This window comes from Rhipicephalus sanguineus, chromosome 8 (genome assembly GCF_013339695.2).
Source record: "Rhipicephalus sanguineus isolate Rsan-2018 chromosome 8, BIME_Rsan_1.4, whole genome shotgun sequence".
NCBI lineage: Eukaryota > Metazoa > Arthropoda > Arachnida > Ixodida > Ixodidae > Rhipicephalus > Rhipicephalus sanguineus.
The window spans coordinates 65,995,770-66,020,602 of record NC_051183.1 but is presented as its reverse complement, the minus strand read 5'-3'; the positions used below and the strand labels follow the sequence as shown (position 1 = coordinate 66,020,602).

At 45.0% G+C, this 24,833-nt stretch overlaps 1 protein-coding gene across 1 annotated transcript; it reads left to right on the top strand.

Moving 5' to 3' along the window:
* The first annotated feature begins 15,302 nt into the window (after positions 1-15,302).
* Positions 15,303-22,610, top strand: LOC119402787 (serine protease 44-like). Its single transcript, XM_037669859.2, has 5 exons — positions 15,303-15,410; positions 16,276-16,414; positions 17,457-17,571; positions 21,613-21,764; positions 22,434-22,610. Exons 2-5 carry the CDS (start codon positions 16,379-16,381, stop codon positions 22,608-22,610), a joined length of 480 nt encoding a protein of 159 aa, XP_037525787.2. The 5' UTR covers positions 15,303-15,410; positions 16,276-16,378.
* The last annotated feature ends 2,223 nt before the right edge of the window (positions 22,611-24,833 follow it).

Here is a 24,833-nt window from a genome sequence, read left to right as displayed (position 1 = left end):
GTGGGACTCATTTGATTACACCAATTACAGAAATACGTCGGTCCGCCTTGAAAAACTAGGCTCAAGGTGTGGCGTAACCATCCACTCGCTTTTTTGGGATCTGCCCGATTTCGTGAGGTTATTGCTATTTCTACGTCTCGGTCACTTGCACCTTCAGTACAAAGTTTGAAGTTTATTCATGAACATCACATTCGGGCACCATCGCTTTCCTATGACGTAAGTTATTCGACAACTACGTTGGCAGATTATGTGCCGGGGAATAAAAAGAGATGTCGCCCATACGAAATAGGTCTCAAACCTGAGTCACCACATGTTTTTTTTTCAAAGTGTGTAAATATCATAATATGATTTTAAATGTTCGTCCAGCTGTTCGACAGTGGAACCTTACAGGTATATTTGAAAAGCTGTACCATTCTTATACGTCATATTGTCCGCATTGAGACTGCTATATTCAACATCCTTGTCAGCATGCAGTTTAAATAGCCACTATACATGTACCTTTTAGTTATACATGCGCCCTAATTGGTTATTACTTGGTACGGACGTCATTTCAGCTTCAATGTCGTAGACTACATATAAGAGTTTTCTCGTAAATGCTATCCAGGAAGAAGAAAAGTGACACTAAAGTATGTTTAACACGCGTAGTAGAAATGTATTTTATGCGAAAACTTTGACATAATGTGGCAAATAAAATTAAATATATGTGTGCAATAATACTTGGGGCAATTTTCCGCTTTGGTACAACCTGTGACATCCGTTTTTTTCGGATGGAATCTTCTGAGCAACCGTAACGGCTGATTGCCCAGCTAACACGTCACATTCAAGAGAATTCACGAAAGAAAAATATTGGCGGGAAAACTAAGAAGATATCAGTGCGAAAACTTGTTATAATGTGCAGTGCGATAGCCTCGCAGGTGAGAATTATTTTAATTCACTAGGATAAAGTTCTATATCCTGGATTACAATTCAGCTTTCATACTTTCGTCACTTTGTGAAGTGTTTAGCAGGCATTTCTTGGCTTTCGTGCAGTCATTAGGCCGTTTCAATGCCCGCTACTCACAAATCACAGTCGATCGTTTAAATGACGCTTCTCTTATCGACCATATGTTAGATTCCAAGTTAGCAGCTCGAAATTTATTATTTTGTGACAGCTTGAAATTCGTATTTTTCTATGAGCTCTAAATTCATACCAATCATTAATGAGAATTTGTAGGGCCTTACGTTGCAAGCAGTAACGTAGTAATAAATTTCGTTCGCACGCACGAACCTACATTATGTATGCTTGTCCGTGCGTTTGTGTTTGTGCGTGAATATATAGGCATGCAAAATTCCAAATATTTGGGGGGATTGGAGCACCCTCGCACTCCTATTCAAGCCCCCTGGCCACGAAGCTGATGCCAAAACCGGGCGAACATGTGACCGGGAAATGGAAAATCAGACTACAAGTAATACACACTATGCGACCTTGCACCATGCACTGATAGCGGTGAAGAGAGCGTCGGCCGTCGATAATCTGACTAGCGGTAAAGCGTGTCGGCTTTTATACGTGTTCTCTCGAACACCCCAGCGTTATCGCTGGTGGCAGCAGAATCTCTAGAAAAATCTAGACTATTCGCGTCCTGCGTGCAATCTTAATGGAATGAACTAAATTCGTGAAGCTTCTGACACATCGTGGTACGGTCCGCGTGGAGCGTTTATGTCTGTGTGGGTCAAGGCCGAATACATCAAGATAACACTCCTGGCAATATTTAACAACCTCCTTTTACCTGCTTTAAGCAACTCAGGTAAAACTTTTGGTTTGGTCCTTGGTGATGGTGCGGGATATTTCATTGATTTGGTTGAAATGCGGCGGAGCATTCTGAATATGGAAGCTCCTCAGAAAGGCTGCAGGCTGAGCGATGTCTGGCAAGACCCAGTGCGAAATAGCATGAGCGAGCAGCTGCAGTAATTGGACAATTTCGTTAGCTGGCTCGATTCCTAGAAGGAGAGAGGTGCGCAGATAGGTACTATGACAGAAAGACCCCTGCAGCTTTATGGCTTACCACGGAAGCCCTGATCGAGTTTTCTAGGTATCCTTCGAAGGAACATTGCTTTAGCTAGGTACTCCTCGCAAATGCGAAATCGACTTACTTGGCGTTTGCTGTGGGAGGTAGAGAACGCTATGTGTTTCGCAATATAACCTTTCATAAGCTGCTTGTAGCAAACCTGATTATATCCACACACACAAGTGTTTGAAGCTCAGGCAAGAATTCTTCCATTGATTTCAGCAGACGTGGATGAACCACCCACTCAGGATGTGAGCGAGCTGAATGCTGAGGAGCAATTTAATAAGAATACAAAATCTGCTCCACCAGTACTGAAGAAACAATTAAGAATGCGGCATATATTTGGGGAATATACAGTACGCAGTGATATCATGTGTACGATCATTTTTTCACAATAGCATACTTCTACGACTAACATCCTGGTTAGCGTGCTAGCCTTCTAGTTAGCTCACTCGGAAGTCTGATAACGCCGAAAAGGCTTTTGGCCTGGTTCCGTGTCCCTGGCTAAAGTGAGAGGCTTTTCTTTTATTGCAGGAGCAATTATATGGACAGTCTCGACGGGTTTTTGCCGTCGCCGTCGCTGTCATGTCCCACATGAAGTCCAAATTGATAAGGTCCCCCCGCGCATCGTATGTCCTACCAGGGGTAAAAGTGCGAGAGCGGGGGCGACGAACGGGGCCGAAGCAGAGATCAAACGAGCCGGCCCATTTCCGTCGCTCGGAGGGTTCACGCGATAATATCACTCCGCTCGGGAAGCCTGCCATCGAAGCAGACAAGAAACGCCCCGGCCGTCTTTAACGAGCATGAAAACACGCGAGGGGGGAGGGGGGGTCGCGCGAGCAGCACTTTGAAGTTTGAATTTAAGAGCACGGTCAAGATCGCTGGCGCGCGCGCAATCTCGACAGCCATCAGAGCGGGCGGCTCGTATACCCTTCTACGTGCTGCGCTCTCAACGCGAAGTGACTATGCGGACAAAGCATCTTTCCTTCGAGCGGACGTATGCTCTTACATCAGCGTTTTAGATGCGAAGGAGCTTTGGCGCGGGGCTTTGTCCGTAGTTCCATTGGCGACCGTCCTGTTTCTAAAACCTACCATAGCCATCTGTAACATATTGAGCGCGCGCTTGCACCAAGGAGAAGACTTCATCGTCCTGTTATTCGACCGCCTTGATGATGATACGTGCAGAACGCGCGCTCGCGCCAAGGAGAAGTCTTCTTCATCTTGTTCTTCGACCGCCTTGATAATGATACGTGCAGAGCACTTTAGGGGCCCGGGCTGCCGTATGCTGTCCTAGCTTGGCATAACGCATACAAAACCACTTGTGCTGGCACGTGCTATCGCGTTCGGGCCTGTGTAAGGGGCTGGGTAAGACGCTGTGGCTTCTCCCCCTTACACTTTCTCAGCAATCACGTGATAGCGTCGGGGAACGAGATTCTGCAGACGCGTGACGAACCCGCGTGGCGTGCTCCAACAAGATTTCGGGACGAGTAACAGCAACAACAACTACAGTGAATTCATGGTGTGCTCCATATGCAAGGACGCGTTAACATCGGGCAAGGTGCCCGGGATGAACGGAACCTTTAGTGGACGCATGCGCTCCTTCGCATCCCCACATGGTTCCCTTTAGTGGGAGATGGTGAATCTTTTTTTTTTGGGGGGGGGGGGGGTGCGAAGCTCCTTATGCCGTAAGTCTGTCCATCCTCCGTCTGTTTGTAGCGTTGTAGTAGCCACCTCTAGCTCGTGAGAAGCGCATGTTCTGGTATGCAGTAGAATAAGAAGACGACGTTGACGAGTGAGAGACTCGTGCGTGTTTGCCTGTGTGGCATTCTTTCTTCTTTACTACGTCTCGTGTTTTCAACGACACCCGAAGACAACATTTCAGAAGTAACGCGCCATGAGCCTCCCTCTCGGCACGCTTTCTCTTTAGCTCGGAGTCGCCAGATGGAAGACAAGGCTGCGGAACGGAGGGCACGGAAGGCGGCGGCAGCGCGCTCGCAGACAGAATCCTGAGGTGAGAGCCCGCGAGGCCGAAGCTGCACGTCGACGCCGCGAAGCAGATTCCGTCGTTCGAGCCCGCGAAGCCGAAGCTGCTCGACAAGCTGCACGGCTGCGGCGCGAAGACCCCGCCGTTCGAGGCCGCGAGGCCGAAGCCGCACGGCTGCGGCGCGAATCGGATCTTGAAAATGTGAAGGACCGTGAATCGGCGAGAAAGCGCGCGTACCGGAAGGCAGAGCCCGAGGCTGTGCGAGCACGTGAAGTGGCTGCAAAACGCATCACGCGGGATCTGCCCGAACGCGCCGACGCGCGCTTCCAGCGGGACTTCCTTGTTAACAGTTTCGGCCATAGTTGCGGTGTTTGCAACAGATGGTGGTTCTCAAACAATACAGTCACAGTATCTTCCACCAAGAAGGACCACGCTCGCGCCAATGCCATCGCCGTGCTGCAGCGCGAGTTCGCTTCGCCCCACTCATCATCATTCACCACGTGGATATGCTGTGATTTTTTTTTAATTATGCGAGGCGGATACAAAACAGTTAGGTGCCACCCACACTTCGTATAACACTACAATTTGTTGCTATCGCATTCATTGCTTCGCCCTTGCGGTGAAACTGTGAGTTTTTTGAGCAATCATGTAGCTTTCCTTGTTGCTTTGTGATAAAAGACGACTGGATGGTCTTGTTCTCTTTCATAACCTTTCTGTCACTTTCCGGGATTCCCCAAATCTTATTTAGAATAATATTCTAACAGGGAAGCTGTTCTTAGTCGATGCTTTCATGTCTGGGGTCCGTGGTAAAGCTGGTCCTAATCGGGTATGTACCACACAAATTGGGTAAATCCCACTACTCACTACTGGATCACTAAAATGAAGAAGAAAAAGACGGGTATGTGCACAGAAACTAAGAATGTTTACTGAAGATACAACATATCCGAAAGACTTGCAAAACATAGAAATGTGTTAGCGTGACGAAGGGGAGTCCACCAGCTTCGCTTTTTCATCAGCGTTCGCGAAGCATAGCTGTTGCAAGGAAGTTTTCAGACTCAGTAGCACATCATACGTTACTGAACACTGGAAAATGAGCCCTACGGAATGTCGCAGTGTTCACTGAAGGTTATGAAAAGGGAAAAGGCCATCCAGTCGTCCTTTCGAAAAAAGGTGCAAAAAAGTAAAGCTTCCTCGGAAGTTGGCGGTATTGAATATCGAAACTATCGGCTTATCAAGATTCGGCGCAGATGTGAAAGAAACCATCAGCACACCATGAGGTAAATTTTTTTTCTGCCGTAAAATGTATGCTGAATTCCTGCTCATAATCATTCATCCTCATTCAAGGGCGATTCGGGTAGTGCTTTGGTCGTCTGGGACAAGCGCCGCGAGAGGTTCCTGGAACTTGGCATGGCCTCTTTCACCAATGCATACAACTTCATTATTAAAACAGAACCAGAAGTATTCACACGGGTATCCACATTTGTGCCCGGGATCCCAAAGGGGATCGCAGAGGCGACATCAGAACTCCAGGAAAGCATGAAGTGAAGAGAGTGGAGAATCACAGTATTAACAAAATGCTTCTGACCATGATTTGCCTCGCCTGAAAATAAAAGGAAAAGCTTTTTGCTCTTTGTGATACAGTGTAGTAACTTGAGCATGAAACGGGTTGCGTTTATTGCGTTTCTAAAGAAACTCTCATCACGACACAGCGTGTGTTGACGAACCAAAATGAAACTAAATAATGGTGAACAGCTGAATCATTACCATTACTATGAGTTTAATTGATGAAAGTAAATGTTTTTCCACAAATGCGAAGCAAAGAATGTGAGAATGTGAGAGCAAATTTGGCTTGCAAATAACTTCTCTAGTATCCGACCTGGTGTAACGAAACTCTGGCGTAAAAAAACGCAGGCGCTGTAGCAAGGGAAACGACCTTCGTGCTAACTATCGCTTCAACGCAAAATGAGCTGGTAAATCACAGCAAGTACAAAGGCATTCAGCATGAGAATAATATTTTTGCGAACTTGTTAACACTCATGTATATTAATTACAGAATTGCCTATTTAAGACGCAGCATATGTTCTGCATTCTACATATCTAAAACCAGACAAAGTAAAAGCCACCACAATAACTCTGTCCATGAACTACGTATATTTTTGCCTTTTTCGTGGCATCACTCTCTCATTGTGCTTTTAACAGCGAAGCAGTTTAACAAATCGTTCCTTGTTCACCCCGTACCAAAAATATCACCATCATAAACCGTTATGCGCCACAGAAATTGGGTAAATCCCACAACTCACCACTGGTGCACTAAAAATGAAGAAGAATACTTTCGGCATCGAACGGGTATGTGCCACTGTGCGGCCTATCAGAAAACTATGATCATCATAAACGGGTATGTGCCACAGAAATGGGGTAAATCTCACTGCACAAAACTTCCACGAAAAATTCAGAAGGCAACAGTTAGCCCAACAAACGGCTCCGAAGCGACTGCGGCGAGCCGAAGACGCCGAGTACGTACAAGGAGAGAATACTAGGGAACGGGAAAGTCAACGGCGGCTGCGGGAAGACCCCGAAGCGATGAAAGGCCTACGCCAACGACGACGTACCCGTAGATCTATGAGAGGTGCGAACACTTGGTTTCAGCGCGAGGTTCTGTCTCTGAAGTTTGGACATCCGTGTCGTGTCTGTGACTGTCTGTGGTTTAACTAGAACCTCATTTTAGAAATTCAGCGTACAAACTACCTAGCATCACCTAACTAAGGCCTGGGAATAACCTAGAAGCAACAAGATCAGTCTTCGGAATAGTCCAGTTTCGTTGTTTCAAACCTTGCGCGGCTTTGTGCAAGCATCGCCCAATTTTTTTACTCCTCAAATTATGTCACACTCCTGAAATTATTAACACGCCCTCGTTTGGTTACGCTGTATAAAATGATTTTTACTTGCCACATATTTGCCTGCTCATGATTCATACTCTTATGATTTTTTGTGTTTGTACGAAGTGCTTATGTCGTGTTTCTTGCCTAGTCACTATACCCGTCTTCATTACTAACGTGATCCTTTGTTCCATGTATCATTTTTGGGCTGCCTATGACGTAATGTTCAAATCAGCCTCAAGCAGGCTGAATTTATAGACGTGTAACCAACGCCTCTATAGGTCACGGTCGTATGGCTCGGCTCTGAAACTGCAATGATAAGCGGCATTAAATGAACAAAATATTATCAATACAATCGTCATGCAATAAAGAAGAATCTATTCAAAAACGTTTTGGCGGCACACTTCAAAGTGTGCATATGACTGATCTGAATAGTGTCACAAGTTCAATCTTCCGAAGGCAGCAAATGGTTCACTCCAACATGGTGTGCCTCCAATAATGCAAGCCTTGAGTCGAAAGCTGAAGCGATGCTTAATTGACTTCATACTTAGGCACAGCTGTGATGCTCAATATTTTCAAGAATTCCGCACAGACCTGTCAAACTTCGTTCCGAAGCAGTTCTTTTTAGTTTTATTTTGTGTAGCCTGTCTTCATCGCTTCAGGAACCACCCAAAACAGCCCAGGCCATTTACCTTTCAAAATATTTCTATATTTGCATCATGCTTGGTATTTGAAGGGTGACTGAATTCACGTTCCTCATGATCTGTGGGTAAAATCTGCGTCGACGCAGCTCAAAAGAGTATTGGAGATCCAAGGAATTTCGACTCTTGAAATGCCATAAATATTTTCCAATCGCGTCGACATTCTTAAACTCCCAGCTATCCATCACGAAAATATGACCACAGATTTGTGGTGTAACATTCTGTGCTTCTTTACCTACAAAATGTGCGTACACTTGTGGATGTAAGATCCTGAATCGGATGCTCAGAGAACTAAACGCACAATTTTGAGCCATTCGTTTACAGTATGAAGCTGAGCGTAGAATGAGTATTCTAACCTAATCAAAATAATCATGGCGTTCGTGCCGACATTCCTTATCATCTCAAGCCTTGTGACATCGCAGGTAAGCTCTTAGGCAGACATTCTAGAGGAGAAATCTTTTAGGATTTGTGCAGTCGAATTGCATGAGTGCTTCAAGAAATTCATTTATACAAAACTGATGTCGTTTGTACTGGCTACTGAACATACTAGCTGCTGAAAAATAGCAAGAAGAATAAGTTTTGCGCTTGAGTAATGCAGCATGGCTAAAACAATTTTGATAAAAAATCTTCTTGAATCTTTCTGATCATTTGTTGTGTATATAGAAACTGAATGACAAACCTTTCAAGGAAAGTGTCATTTGACGCAGTGTTAATAAACGGGATACATCAAAACTGTTATGTCTTTAGTGTACATAACTCATGTTCTTTGTTTCGTAACGTTTCTACTCAATATCATAAAAAAATTGTCCGACAGACACCCGCCTGGGGATGAATAAGCGCGGGCAAATTGAAATAAATTATCGCCAGAATTTAAAAAGATTATATGTGTACAGCTTGACGTTTCGTAGTTCTACGGGACAGCAATATAAAACAGGTCACATTTCCAAAGTATATGGAGCCTACTCTTCGCGGCTCATAGCTACATCAGCTAAACAACAGTCAAATACAGAGCGGTCGAAGCGATGCATTGGCTAAGCTAAAACAAGAATGGTTTCATTTGACCAGCCGATACAAAGACAGCCCTGTAACATTTCGTCTTCGCGATTAAACTTCAACATCATCGGGAGTTTAATTCGCAAAGAAGAAAAAAACATCGCGACCGAAAACATTTGTGCAAAAAAAAAAAAAAAAACGCCATGCCTGCGCGGAAAGCGCAGTACAGTCGCAGCGAAAGCTCGAAGAGCAGCATTTCCAGAGCCCGTTATAACACTCTCTTGTGGCTACTAATACAAGTACACTAGCAACGTACCGACTACGCCACAAATCATAATTTTTGTGAATTCGCGAAGCACCCACTACGACATTACTCGTCATTCTGCAGAGAAGAGAGGTACCATCTGTAAGGCATTATGAGCAGTTTCTTGATGGGACAGCTGATGGCGATGAAGAAAAAGTCACAGTTTCGCCGCAAGGCCGAAGCAATGAATGCGATAGCAAGAAACTAATGCTATATGAAGTGAGGCTCGCCAATGATTACTCTCAGTTTGAACAGCGCTCCTGTTGCAAAGGCGGCCGAAGCAGCGAAGGAAACTAGCGTGCTTCAAGTGTCGAGCTGTGACACTTGATAGTTCGCGCTCATCTTCTGTTCGTTCGTTTAGCGGCGTCCCTTGAGCTCGAGTGGCTTTCGTACGCTCCGTAACATGAGCGCGGACATCACGGTGAAAGCGTGAAACATCCCTCTTCCCCTCAGCACAAGAAAACCGCGCGAGCAGACAGCGGAAGGGCAAGGTTCTCCCTGCGCAAGTATAAGAAGAAGCGAGCGAGCTCGCCGACGACTTTTAAATGCGCCTGTCGCGCGTCTAACGCCATCTCGCTGGTAATGAAGAAACGCTTATAAGCGCAGCCGTCTCTGAGTCCGTCCAGCGGTAAAGGGTGTGTATATAACGCTCGCCGTTACCTACGTGGAGGATCTGCGTTTCGTGGCGTAGTGGCTGGCGCCACTCGCTGCGGAGGAAGAGGTCCCTGGTTCGATTCCGCGCTTCAGAAGCATTTTTCTGAATTCTTTTTCTTTGGGGCTTTTATATATATATATATATATATATATACATATACATATACGGTGCATGACGGCGGCGACGGCGACGGCAAAATCCAGCCGAGACTGCCCATATAAATTATGACTGAGCCTTTTGTATTGGGTTGGGAGCTTTAAAGGACCCACTAGTTACTTAATTCGCATTGTGTGACGCCCGGGCGTTATGTCACTCACCCACTACGCTTTATAACATGCGCTAACGTGAGAAAGAGATAGAGAGAGGGAATTATCTTTATTGCGACCCTCAGAAAATGGAGAATGGGAGCCTTATGGGCTTCCTTGGCAACCAATAGAAGTGCACTTGCGAGGAACCCACTACGCTATCAATCATAATATTTGTTAAGTAGGGAAGCAGAAACTATGCAATTTTTCGTCATTCTGCAGAGAACTGTGGTACCTGCTAAACACCTCTAATGCATTCTGTGCACTTTGTCGATGCTGTGGCTGATGACGTTGAAGAAGTATGGCAGATCCCTTTGTAATGGGCTGGAAGCATTCAACAACCCACTCGTTGCGCAATTCGCATTGTGTGAGGCCTGGTTACAGAATACGCGTTGTGTGACGCTTGGTTGTTACTTTACTCTTCTGCCACGCTACATCACGTATGTTAATGTGGTTCCTTCCCCACATGAAGCCTGCATAGGGTCTTTTTGCAAAGCAGTTTCAAGCACCGGCATGGCACTGAGGTAGAATACTGGGCGCCCACGCAGAGGGCCCAGGTTCGAACCTCGTTCCATCCTCGAAATTTTCCCTTTTTTTCTTATTTCGAGCGATAGTGGTTACGGACACCGGCGGCGGCGGCGGCGGACAACCTCGGCGTCAAAAACGGCCCTTGTTGTGATGTCAAACACCTTTCGCCGTAAAACAGAGATAGATCAATCTTATTGGCGTAAAACTAGCTGTAAGCTGCCTACACTGCTGACCGACACTTGCTTCTGTAGTTATCCAAATCTGCCGCGAACATGTTAAGGTAGCGTTATGTGCGTAAGTGTTACAGATGCTTCAGTGGCAGAGCACGTGATTTAGCACTGAATGCAAGTCAAGCACTCCTTACACCAGTAACTTTTTCTTTGTTATATATATGTCGCCGTCATTATCATTGAAACAAGAACACGGCTTGCCAGCTGCCATTTAAATTTTGATGTCATATAATTGCAGTTCACATATTTAATTTACTTACCTAGCAGGTACAAGTAGCGTTGTCTATGCGACCTACTTTTTAGCGCGATAAGAATATCGCAAGAAACTCTCGAGCAGTTTACTGCTATTATGATCTCACTTGTAATTTTTACAGGTGGTCTTGGACAGCATCAACCCACCAGGTAACCTCAAACATTCTTGAAGAGTTGAAACCAAATTTCCTGCAATGGGTCCTGCTGGACTGGCATTTTCTCTAAATTCAGTTCGACTGTGGGCCGATTTTAGATAGCGCCGTACGAAATGCCGGTCGTTTAAATCGGCATATTCTCAAGGACTGTAGTAGAACTGAAGGTCAGACTAGTCACAAATGTTCTTCGAAGTAGTGTGACGCAGTTGGAGTCGTGTTTTCAAGCTATTTAGATCTAACAGAAAGCGATCAGTGGAGGCGGACTGCGCAAATAACCTTGTATGATACATCGGAATGCTTGCAAAGCTCCTGTGCTGAAAAAAAAACAGAACTTTCGACAGCCCGTTACTGAAAGAAATCTAAGACATTCTTGAAATACTGAAAACGCAGACCTCATATTCACATCTTCCTAGGCTGAATACATCTAATTCAAAGCAGGAATTTAAAAAGCATTCGCGTTCACTTTTAACTGTTTTTTATTGCCCCTCTTTGTCAATAGCGATGTCCCCTGAGACTCGTTTATACATTTAGTGCAAGTAAGATAGACCCACCCATGTGCGCGCATTTGATCAAGATTTGTGGATGGATAAAAGGCAGTGCTTGTATGGACAACGCCTTTCTAGACTGCTGTATTAACAAATGACACACCGCATGCGCATGGAGATTTTGGGTCTCCCAAACACTGGTTCACAGGTATCACTTGCACCGTGAATACTCAATGTCTTCATGCCTGCAGGCTGTGGCATGGCAAAGGCGCTAGGCAGAATTGTCAATGGCAAGGCGATTGGACGGGCTCGCATGCCATGGATGGTAAGAAACCTTGCCACCACTTTAGTTTTCGTGCAGAATTTAAGTGAGTCTTGTTGTATTTATTTTGCTCTACGTTCCCTTTTTCATTCCACCTGTGAATAGTAGCAGGCGAGAGAGACGCTCCTTCTGCCATCGTCTCTACTCCTTCTTTCCCGGAGCTCTCCACTACGGCGCCCCTCATAATCATATCGTGGTTTTGGGACGTTAAACCCCAGATATCATTATTACTTCTTCCTTCATGAGATCCTATTTAGGATGAGAATTAGAGTGCCTTGAAATTTGATGCTACCATCAAAACAAACCACGTTGATCACAGAATTAATACACGCGCCGAGAAAAAAAACCGAAGAAATGCTGAGTACTAAGAGAATTTCTTATTACAAAATCGCAGAATACGTACAGCGGTGGCACTCCCAGGTACCCACTGCGCCACCTTAGTGCGCTCTAAAAATTGCACAAAAAGCGCATGTAACAACACCTCAGTTTTATCGCTTCCTTTGGCTTTTGCATTCACCTGTGTTTCATGTACGGTGTTCTATGAATTGGGCTTTCCTTCGTGTTGCAACAGGCGACGGAAAGGTGTCTAAAGGCTATTGTTGTACTGCACTCTAAGAAAAAAAATATTACCCGTTACACCTTTTGGTGAACCCTGACTTGCCACATATATAACTCTCTTTAAAGGTGCACTTTAACTCTCTTTCGGAGAGTCGCGCCTACCACTACTCCTTCCAAGAGAATGTGACGATCATGAAAGGTTACAGCGCACATAGACGGGGACGAAGGAAGTATGCACATGACATAGCGCTGAGACTTGTATGGCGCTTTCTTCCCTCTTCCCCGTCTATGTGCGCTGTCTCTTCTCATGATGCAGCACCAACTAGACCACAAAGCTATTCTCGTGAGCATGACGATATTCAAAAGAAAGTTAACGTGACTTCTTGGACAGAGCGATATGTGGCAAGTGAGGACTGACCATAGAGAATAACCGGCAATATCATTTGTTCTCTTACAGTGTACTACACGTACGGTACGAAAATAGATGCTGGAAGCATAGCAAGATGTGGGCATGGACGAGTTGGTATTCCATTACAATTTTACAAATGTGTCCGCCACGGTGGTGTAGCGGTTACGGGGCTTGGCTGCTGACCCAAAGGTCACGGGTTCGGTCCCGGTCGCGGCGCTCGCGTTTCGACGGAGACGAAATGCTGAAGGCCTGTGTGCTGTCTGATGTCAGTGCACGGTAAAGTACACCAGATGGTCAAAATTTCCATGGGCCTACAGCACGGTGTCTCTCATAATCTGATGGTGAGCTTAGGACGTAAAACCCGAGGTATTATTATTATTATTACATATCCATTACAAATGCGACTCCAGCGCATGTGAAGTGAACAGACATACAACGAAGACAGCACTCGTCTTCACCGATTGTCGTGTCTGTTGCCTTCGCATACACTGCAGTCGCACTTGTATTGAAAGAATAGCTCTGTTATCGCATGTATCGTGCGTTTACTGCAGCTTACTCCAGGGGCGAATAAATAAATACTGTCGTGTCGGTTTTGAAAGCAGCCCTTAAAATATCATGCGTTACCGCAATCAGGGAAGGTCTTCGTAAACGTGAAGACAGACTGAGAATTGCGGGCTCTCCTGTTGACATGTTGGCATAGGAGTAAATGAACGTGATGCGGACGCTAAAGGGTAAGGGAAGGCGAGTTGAAGACATCGGTATGGCAAGATTTTTCGGAGTCTTTCCGTTCCTTAGATTCATGGCGTGTCGCGTCTTTTTGTGGTTATAACTTGTGCTTTTGAGAAACAATATAGTGGTATGGTATCGGCAGCAGTCGAAACAGGTGCGGACGACGCTGGATGGTCTAGAAATGAATGAATGAATAAAAAATTTCTTGTAGATATTGTACTGTATACTAGTATTAGTTCTCGAGATGACGGGGCGGGTCCCTCTTGCGGGACTCTGTTGGAATTAGCTGCAACCCGCACCCGCTCCACGCGTCACCGCTGATCCTCGAGAGCTGGGCGAGAAAGTTAACATTTGATTTTGAGCCTCAACTAAGGCTCGAAACGTGCATGGGGGGTCTGGCGCAAGAAGTACCTTTCTCTTCTCGCGGCGCCGACAAGGGATAGCCCAGAACTTGTGTCGACGACAAATTGAGGGCGCTGAAAAGTTTGTTGAGGGGGCTCCGCATGTGTTTATGCGTTGCACCGCCTGCTATATTTTTATGGTGCGGGCAGAGGCTTGCCATTTATTACTTTGGGCCTCGCTCTAACGAATGTGAATGCGATGCCGTGGTTGTAATGTACAGCGAATGAAGCACATATAGCGACAACGAACTTGCACGTGCGAGTGTGAAGAGTCACGTTGCTGTATGTATTCAGTTGTCGGGACAAAAATATTTGAACTGGTATCCAGCACTGAGCTCGTCTTCTTCCTTTTTAGTAGGTTTGTCAGTTTGGTCAGCTTACTACTAGCTTAATTTAGTATAATGAAAAGATCAAAATAAAGATTTAAATACTCGGAGACAGCGGCGATGTATTTCTATGAAAATAAGCCTTTAAATGTGTACTTCACTTTAGAATGTAAACAGTTCATCTTCGAGGAAACAAAATATTGCACTGACGGACACAGCACTATGCATCCCATCTTTCAAACAACTGCACATTAGCTGTTACAAACCCCTTGTCATTTTGGAGCACTGAATTTGGCAGTTTTATACTAAATATTTGTGGAGTATGCATAATACAAATAAGAGAACGAATCCTATAGTCTGAGAACTGTGCTGCCGTATTTTACATGAGAACGGAATTTTTTTTACCTTTTATTGTTCATCACTGTCGCTACTAAACATAAATATCGGCTGCGTGCATAACCTGGCTGCCTTAGTTACAATGCTATATATTATTTGCTTACTATGGCGGACTTCTGAGCTATAGCGTCGTGGACCGCCATTCTTTTTCATGAGGCTGTTGATTAGTCAACAGTGTTTACTTGCAGTAATATGAGAGTACTAGTGTAATTCAGCGGAATGACGTAATGCACTCGGAAAGCAAGAAAAGTGTTATTCTTCGTTCATTTCGTATAAGTCCACGCTTCTGCACATGAGCTATTATAAATCTTTTGTTAATTTCGAGCACTGACTTCGTCAGTTTTATATTAACATATTCGTGGACTATTCATAGTAGAAATCAGAGAACACATTCTAGAGTATGACAACTGAGCTGCCGTAATTTTCATGACTACAATTTTTTTTTCCATTTCATTGTTCATGTTTGTAGAGCGGCGACTCAGGGACATTAGATGTGAAGATTGAGTGCAGTCCGCGTAGTAATACTGTTTTTCCTCTACGTATGTGGCACTCGTTGCATCATTCTTAACATTAAATGATTATTCTGGTTTGACAACTGAATTATGAAGCTTGCGTGATTAAAGTGATTTTCTTTTCTGCGCAGGTACATATAGTAACGAATTATAAGATTAAACCTACATTCAAACAACTTGCATGTGGTGGTACCATACTGTCACGTAGGTTCATTTTGACTGCAGCCCACTGCGTGCACTTTGGGTAAGTTTCCCAAAAAGTATCGGCTTGGCAGAAATTTTCCTACTGCCTTCTGCAACAAGGATGCCAATTTTTTTTTTTTATTATGCGCACACGATATTACAAGAGGTAAAACCCGGCTGACCACTAAACATTGTTTGCTGTGCCTTTCACAACATTCCCCAAATAAATATTGGCATGCTGCATTATACAGTGTTGCTGCTAGAACCGGCGTATAGCTCACGCGTGTCATTGATAAAACGCTGAGAGAATGGCGAAAACAGAGTTTCGAATTACAGCGAAAATATCGATGGATGATGCTAAGAAAGAGTCTCGAACTCAATTAACCTAGAATTCCGTATGCGTTAGCCGAATACGGCACTTTCAAGCACATTTTTCTCTCACATATAATGGCGATACTGTGTCTTTTTTTTTGCTGCATGTTTGCTAAAGAATAATTTACTCAATTATCTGCTGCTGCCGATGGTCAGCAAGTTTGTCAGCTCGGCAGGACGCTTGCCCTTGTTCTTGTTGTCATTCAGATATCGAGTGACGAGGACGATAATGCTGTTTTTATATTTGTCGTAATTCCACGTATAACCTATACAGTTGGCTTGTGGCCGTGTTCTGAAACCATCCTTTTCGGTGACAGTCCACCTTTGTGTGACGTATAATCTCGCGTGTCCAGTGATTGAAGCGACTACTCACCCGGCTTTCTAGAACCAGCCAATGAGCGCGAACACAGAGTGACATCTGCTGCGGAAGGTCTCGTATAAAAATAACTGCTCTTGGATTTTAAACTGAGCAGCATAAAACAATAATTTATTGTCAAGCTAGGTACGAAGGGTGTGTAAACTTTTAAGCAGCATACCTTCTGTTTTCTTTAAAGGTACCGACGACCTTTGTCCATTGACGTGAGATACAACAGCACGTACTTAGAGGAAGGTCCCATTGCTTCGGCCAAGGACATCATACCACATCCACGGTTTAGCATGACAACTGTAGCAAACGACATCGCCCTTGTGAAGGTAAACGTGCACGCGTTGTTTACTCGGATCGGTAATTAGACATGCATGGTAACGTTGGTTTCGTGGCATATTATACGCGTTATCACTCGTTCGTTTGAGGAGGACTGAATCTGTCTAATGAGTGAAATATTCTTCTAACTAGGGAGCGCACTAACTGTACCAAAAGCAAAGACGTTGCACTTCACAGGGTGCGCCACTGTGCTGTAAGCTCTAAACAGACAACCTCTGTAAGCAGTAGCGAAGTACACTTATTTCATGTCATATTTGTAGCGAAATGCACACGAAAACACATGATGTATTCTCCTTACTTCCGTGTTCCAGTATTCCGAACGGTTGAAGGAGTACTGACACCAATTTTCGAAGTGCTTTAACTTCGTATACAAATCCCATGTATCCAGAGACAGCTCTGAGCAAGTGTGAAGATTAGTAAATGCTGATAAGATATTTTATATTAATATTAAGGTAAAATTTTTCATGGCGCACCTACTTACATCGACATTACGTAATGTCAGGCTACATCGTCGATCCTGGTGACTTCACGCAACAGCATGACTAATTGTGATGACGTCAGGTACCAAAATATTCAAAATGGCTGCTTCTGCGCCGCCTGCGGAGCGGCCGTCGAAACGTCACGATAACTTGCGCGAACAAGTGACGAGAAGCTTATACTGTGTCTTGACGTCAGGGTGCAGTAGGAAGCGAAACTCTATTTTAAAAACATATTGTAATGAATTTCTGAGGGTGCAGCCAGCTTACCAGTGTATTTCCTATGCTCCTGAGGACTTGGGACTTCATTTGATGTAGAAAAACAACAACTGAACATTTTCGTGTCAGTACCCCTTTAATGTTGCTCAGAGTGCTCAAACCACATCGACCACAGTTCAATTTAGGAAACGCACTTAACATTTTGTAAAATTATCACTTCTAAAATGTCATTCTCCGGCCTGATTGCTACAAACGGTATGGACAACTCATTTTGCAACTAATCTCGCGGCCTAAAGGAAGTCTTTCAAAGAAGCACTGTTTGCTTCGTCTCTTCTAGTTGACAAGGCCACTACGTTTTGACAAGTTCGTCAAACCAATCTGTTTGCCCATGCGGCGATTGGAAGTCGTCAACAAGAAAGCGTATGCTTCTGGGTGGGGAAAGCTGACCGAAGGTATCTTTTTTTTTCGTTTCTTTTTGGTAGCCTAAACTTTTAATTGTCCTCAATGTGTTCCAGCGGTGTCCAGCGCCGCGTAACTTGATAAACTACTAATGGAAAAAACCTAAGGCTGCCTGCAAGCTCATACGCAATTTATGACAAGGTGAAATATTCAATGGTCTCTATTTTTCTTGCTTACTTCGTTCAGTTACAGAGACTTCCATAACATATCTTAGGTTGCGTCCGCAGCGTGCTGCGCTGAGCGACAAAAGGTTGCGCTGGGGCTGCTTAATTTGTAGCCACTCGTTTAGTTTCGAAGAAATGTGATCATATTGAAGAACATATGATATTCACGACGGTAAAAATCAAAAGTCACATGATACATTATGCATTCGACTAAGACGACCCGAAATCGACGGCCATCTCCTATTTCATTTCATTCGAGTGACATACCCCCCCCCCCCTCTAGCAGCTTCCTGAACATCACATTGTGTGTGATGTTCATGGTGTGTGCCTCCGGAATCGGCTCGCCTTTGCCAACGTGATGATGTCATGCGATGACGCCGTCGTGTGACGTAATGTGATGTGGCGTCATAATGGCGTCATTTTCACGTAACAAGTTGTGTAATTGTGGTGTCATGCTGACGTCATCTGTGATCCCGTGACATTTGCGTCGTCCGTGTTGACGCCGACGGTCACTTTTGGCATTTAATGAGGTAACTTAGGCTTTAGCCTTAAAATCATGGGTGCGAGGTTATATTCACTGTGTTGCCCTTACACTACCAGGCCAAGGCCGTGCTAAATTGCAGCCGTGTCACCAGTCAGAGCCTCGGCGGAAAACGGTTACGTTGGTCCGCTCTGTACAATCTCTTCTATGGTAGATTTCTAATAGAGGCGGGAAATATGTTGATCAGCTTGACATGTATTGTAAACCAGAAGGCCATGGAATTCCAGAACGCGCAACTTTTCAGGCCTAAAGCCTCGTCGGGAGAGCTCATATCGTGTAAGCTTTTACGCGGCTTGTAGTGGTACGTCTCTGGTTCTGAAATCTGAGCGACAGCGTAATAGAAGGTCTCACAAACCATTTCAATGAACATTACTGGAACAAAGGGATAGTTCCCGATGAGTGGAAAGAAGCAAATATAATTACTATACCCAAACCGGGCAAAAAGCCTACCCTAGACGCATTGAGACCAATATCGCTAACATCGTGCATGGGGAAGCTCTTTGACCGGGTAGTGCAAACAAGGTTACAAAATTACATTGAAGAAGAAAACCTCTTCCCTGCCACAATGCTGGGTTTCCGTTGCGGTCTGTCTACGCAGGACGCCTTCCTCCTCCTACAGGAAGAAGTGCTAAAGGGAATTCCTAAAGGCAGTGAACACCTAATCCTAGCACTAGATTTAAAAGGAGCTTTCGACAACATCTCTCACGACGCCATCCTCTCTGAACTGAATGAAATTGGATGCGGCGAAAAAACATTCAACTATATAAAGGCGTTCCTCACCGGAAGGAAGGCTACAATAAGCATTGGCCAAGTCAAATCCCAAACATTTCAGATGCCCAACAAGGGCACCCCCCAAGGGGCGATCATTCCCCCTTGCTGTTTAATATTGCGATGCGAAGACTCGCCCGTGCTCTGGAGGAAGTCCCGCGACTGGGGTACACCTTATACGCGGACGACATTACTCTTTGGTCCAAGCGAGGATCTTTGGCAGCGAAAGAGGAAACTCTTCAGGAAGCCGCCAAAGCTGTAGAAAAATTTGCCAGTGCCAGTGGACTTCACTGCGCCCCGGAGAAATCAGAAATCATCCGAATACACGGCAAACGATATAAAAGCAATGGGAACGTAGAAATTCAAGTGGAAGGGAATAACATTCGGGAGGTTAACATAGCACGAATCCTGGGATTCTGGATTCAAAGCAACGGTAGAGCAAGCCGCACCATCGCTACATTGAAAACCACAACAAAACAGATTGCAAGGATGATTCAAAGTATCACATTTCACCGGCAAGGCATGAAGGAAAAAGACACGTTACGACTGGTGCAGGCGCTAGTGATGAGCAGGACTATATACGGCCTGCCTTTCCACACGCTAAACAAGAGCGGAGAAGGGCAGGTCGACTCCATAATCCGACGTGCTTATAAAGCGGCCTTGGGGCTACCTGCAAATATGCCAACCAGTAAATTACTTGAGCTCGGCGTACACAATACGTACGCCGAGCTAAAGGCGGCAGTTCTCATCTCCCAAAGAAACCGTGTAAGCAAAACACGGTCTGGCAGAGAGATCCTGACACGGCTAGGTATACCACCATACCCCCAAAACTTAGACGAGGAACTGATAGGCGTGCCAGAAATCATCCGTCGCATGATCTCGGTCGCGCCTTTACCGAAAAATATGACGAGAGAGGAAAACACAAGAAGGAGGGAAGAACGTGGCTTAAGAAACAATTAACAGCAAAGGCAAACGTCATATACGTTGACGCGACCAGATACAACTGGGCGAAATGCGTAGCCACAGCAGTTGACTGGGATTTTAAGACGGTCACGAGTGCCTCTCTATGCACTTCCTCAATTGCCAAGGCGGAGTCCTTTGCCGTAGCCTTGGCCATTAGAGAGCAAGAACATAGAGAGGAAGAACAATCAATCATCATCTCAGACTCCCAAGAGGCGTGCCGACTTTATATGAACGGACGCTTACCCGCAAACATAATTAAACTGATTGGACCTAACTTAACCAAGAGACACCGGCTAATCTGGTGCCCCGCACACGCTGGCCTAGAAGGGAATGAGAGAGCGGACGCTTTAGCTCGAGATTTGACGAACCGAGCGGAGCATCAGCCCCCCCGCAATCGAGCCCCATTTAATGGCCCCAAAAGACATTCTCGCTTACCAGCGGAGCACACGGCAAAAATATAGTGCCCCCCATAAATCGCTTGAAGGGGAAGACGCTACGGATCTCCGCAAGGTGCCGACGGGAGTCTTTTCAAATTTATCGCGGCTCAGTAAAATGCATCCCACGTTGTACCGTAACACTTGTCCGTGGTGCGGCGGTTTGCCAACTTTATACCATATCTCGTGGGAGTGTGACCGAAAGCCAGCGAACTTAAACTCATTTTTAGGCAGCAACATTGTAGGACGTTCGGAGTAGTGGGAGGCACAACTTGCCAGCTCGGACCCAGAGGTGCAATTAGCGCTTCTGAGTCAAGTTAGGCGAGCGGCGCAAGCCAGTGGGGCCCTGGACTTGGGGCCCCAACCAACAGGCTCCTGAGTACCCCCTTTTCTACCCATTCCCTCAAAATAAAGTTTTGTTCTTCTTCTTCTTCTTCTTCTGTTATTTTCTTGTGCTCACACATTTAAAAGCAGCATCCGCATCGTAGGGTACGAAACGTATGCTACCAATGAACGACAGCCGATCTTTCCATTTCTCTGCAAATTTCACTTCACTCCCACAACCTTCGAATTCGAAGCTTGTGGGCTCGGATCCCGCTGACTGAAAGGGTGATTTTTTGTTCACTTCAACTTCTTTCAATTTATGTGAGAATCATTACAATACAGTTAATAAACCACGAATAATGCCAACTATGCTTTCCTTGGCTTAATTGCATGTCTGTTTCATTAGTTGGTTTACTTTTGTGTTTGTGTTGTCGAACCGGATCTCAGAGGCCAAGCAGAAAAAAGCGTGTGGTTGAGATGTGCTCCGTCAGGTGCCCCTACAATCGCATCGGCTCCCAAGAAAACCATCTGCTATTTCAATGAACCATTTCAATTATTTTGAATAATTATTCTGACAGTTGATTGGCCCTTATTTTAGGTGAACTTATGTTCCGATAATATACGTATCCAACAGCAATCTTATCTCGAACCATAACCATATATTTCATACCAGTTTTATTTTTTAAAACACAATTTCTGAATATTCGGCAAACCGGAAGAAAGTGCTCAATTGGAAGTGCTTTGAAGGGAATGAAAAGTGTGACACGTTGCTCGTGCCGCTAATAACACTCAAACAATTTACAAGACTTGCAGTTTTAAAGAGTGTTTCTCTCTCTCCAGGTGGCAAGAGCACGGATAGGCTTCGCTACCTTGAGACGAAATTCTTGCCTTTTCGCAAGTGCGCACCGTCTTTCAACCCATGGGTGCAGCAGGACGTGTTCACTGGCGCCCAGGTCATATGCACGAAAACAAATGGCAAGGGTGTCTGTCAGGCAAGCACCATCTCTAATGTGTTTTGAGCATGGTAATCCTAACACGGGAGCTGAAGCTTCAATATGCAAGCTTAAAATAATAATTGATTTATATCGTTAAGTTGTGACATCATGTGTATAATCCATATTGGTTCACTTACTTTTAGGCTCTGAATAAAGCTTAGCTGTTTATAGTTTTCACAAACAGGATATAATAGTATCACAAAGGATTCGAGCTCAGTGGATTAAAACTGATTGCGTGAAATATGACGAGTCGATGTACCGAACATTTTGAAGAGCAAATTTCCGCACTCACGCACTAACGTTTTGTCTGTCACGTTAAGGCCCATATAAGGAAGTAACATAGGCGCTTTGAGTGGCCAACACTTCTTTAACAGGAAATGCCTTCAACCGTAGCCAAAATGTGGACTACTTGACATATATTAGTGATGACTTTGACGAGTACTATCCCATTTAGTGAAATGTTAGCACAAGCGGCACCTTTTCTAGGATTCCGGCAAAAACAAATGATAAGGGCACTCCGACTACTAGTCAACCAATTGTGCAGTTTAAAACATGCTTACCTCGCAAGACGCCACTTTTTCTGCATTCGAACACAGCGGCATCAGCGTAACCATTACTCACGCGTGATTCCCTCTTGTCTCCTTCTCCTATCTCGCATCGATACAGGGCGACTCAGGAGGCCCAGTGGTCATCTGGAGAAAGGGTCTTCGCAGGTATTATCAAGTGGGCGTCATCTCTTTCTCAGTGGGCTGCAGCAAGGACTACCACCCTAATGTGCACACCAGGGTGTCCTACTTCGTGCCTTGGATCCGAAACATGATGTGGATCAGATGGTGGATCTAAAAAGCATCCTTACTTCTTACGACTCGAAGAAACCACCAGCCGCTCGATTTATCTCTTCGCATAAACAGATTCGGTGCGGTGTTCCATTAGAGATAAGAGAAGTCCTGAATAAATTTCAGAGCCTCAAGCCAATGCTTTGACGCAAACTGCAAGTGTCGCCTGCTATATATTACAGCAAAGGTTTTATGGTCGAGTTTTGACATGTACCCAAGATAGAAAATTATCATCATTGTGAACCGGCACGCCTCAATCTACGCTCACGCTTTCGGCATACAGGGTGTTTCAGCTAAGGAGCACTAAGTAATAACAATTTAACGTAGACGCTACGCGTCTGCATTTAGCGCAGTATTGTTTTGAGCCATATAGAGCATGTCAGCACATTTTTCCCGCCAACCAACATTGCTAATTAACAAAGAGTGATTAATGAACTTTTTAAATACTTATTCTAGCAAAAAATCTTCAATCCAAAAGTTGTAGCGCCTGCTCAGAAACATCGGAATTTTTGGTCCTTTCTACGATAACTTCTCTCATTAATTTTTTTCCAGCTTTTCTTTAAAGCGCGATTTAAAAAAAAAAAAAAACACACCTCGTGACTGCCGCCTAACACGCGCCGCTTTTAGTGCCCTCAAGTTTAAGTTCAACGCCCAAGAAGAAGTAATAATGGAATTATCAAGCACTGCTCCGGGCACAGAGGTTGAGTGAACAGGCTATCGGTAACTGTGGCATGGACGTTAAGCGACAAAAGGGGCGTACCGTTTTGCGAAAAACAACTCTTCAACAAAAAAGCGGCCACCACGTGCGAGTGAACTTTCGTACCTCCGTCTTTCATCACATTGTGACCGTCACCCCTCCATCGTGTTCCTTCTTTGGTGCAAAAAAAAAAAAAAGGCTAAGCTGCATCAAATGCTGCCTACGGTTATAGTGAACTAGAATATACTCTAGTGGCACGACCGACAGGCCGCGCCGCCTCTCTCGGCGGTCCGATACGCCACGAACCGCCGCTAGGATTCCTCGTGGCGCCACTGCGCCTTTTCCTAGGCGCGGCGGAGCGGCCGCGCGGCAGGTGTCACTCAGCACAGTAGTTCACTACAGCGCGGATGCCCGAATCTCGCAAATCGCTTCGTCGGCGGCTACAATTTGATTACTTTACAAGCACCGGAGCGTTCTGTTGCATTTTCTCGCACGGACCATAGTGGATCAGCAGTCTTTATCTTGTCGGGTAACCTGCTCAAACAAAGACACGACCTCACGTTAAATATTCAAAACTGCGAATCAGTTTGGTTGGAATTTTTTATAATCTAACTTTCTCAACATTAATAACAGACATTTCATGTATGGTTGCCTTCAACGATCACTCTCTTCCTTAGGTTCAGATTTTTATGTTCCTCGCGAATAAATAACGGCAAGTAAATTAATGAACTCATGTCTGAACTCGGTGAGTTATTCATCTTGTTTTCATGGTTTTAGTTACGAATGTCTTATTAATACCCTGGCTTGCTCACTTCTTGTTGGCACCAGCACTCTAATCGATCAAGCATTGTCTAATCTTTTGTTTTCCATCTCACGTAGGAGTCTTTACGAATTGACATTACTGACCATTTCCCCGCCATTGCGCGCACTACATATATGCCCAGTATTCGTATTCAAGCTCTTACACTCTGGTTTCCATAACAAATCATTGTTAGAAGCTGTATCTAATGCTGACTAGCTTGCTGTTGACACCAATGATCCGCAGGTACCCTTCTCGCGACTTCTAATAATGTTGCTATCGCATTATCACTCCTCGTCGCATCCGTCCATTGCACTTCTGCGCAGTGCTTCCGTATATATTGCATATCAAAGCGATAAACCAGTCGTTGTTAGTTCAGCGCCTGTGTCTGTCGTTCTCCTCCATCGCGTGTTTAGCGCTGTTTGCTCTCGTCTTAATCATGTACCAACCAGCCCAGTTAAGCGCACTCCTGCAGTCCATTTCTCATCCCCTCATTTCTCTTCAGCACGCCCATTTCTCACTTGTGGCTTTCTGGAACACATTTCTTGTAGACATCAAAACACTTATAATTCATGAATTCGAGAAACACCTAAAAGCACAGACGTCGAAAGGATTTTTTGGTGGTGGTGCAAACCCGTGTTGGATCGGTGTGGGGGAGGGGAAGCGCTGGTGGGGATGGCAGGGAGTGCAGGTCCCACTATAGCGTAAGTGGGTGCGCAAGTGGCCCTTTTGCA

What these genes read in the sequence shown, in the direction of transcription:
- LOC119402787 (XM_037669859.2), top strand. Translation starts at nt 16,379, where the DNA reads ATGACAACTGTAGCAAACGACATCGCCCTTGTGAAG. An exon ending in ACGACATCGCCCTTGTGAAG is followed by an intron (nt 16,415 to 17,456) that starts GTAAACGTGCAC and finishes CGTCTCTTCTAG; the next exon opens with TTGACAAGGCCACTACGTTT. An exon ending in ATGGCAAGGGTGTCTGTCAG is followed by an intron (nt 21,765 to 22,433) that starts GCAAGCACCATC and finishes GCATCGATACAG; the next exon opens with GGCGACTCAGGAGGCCCAGT.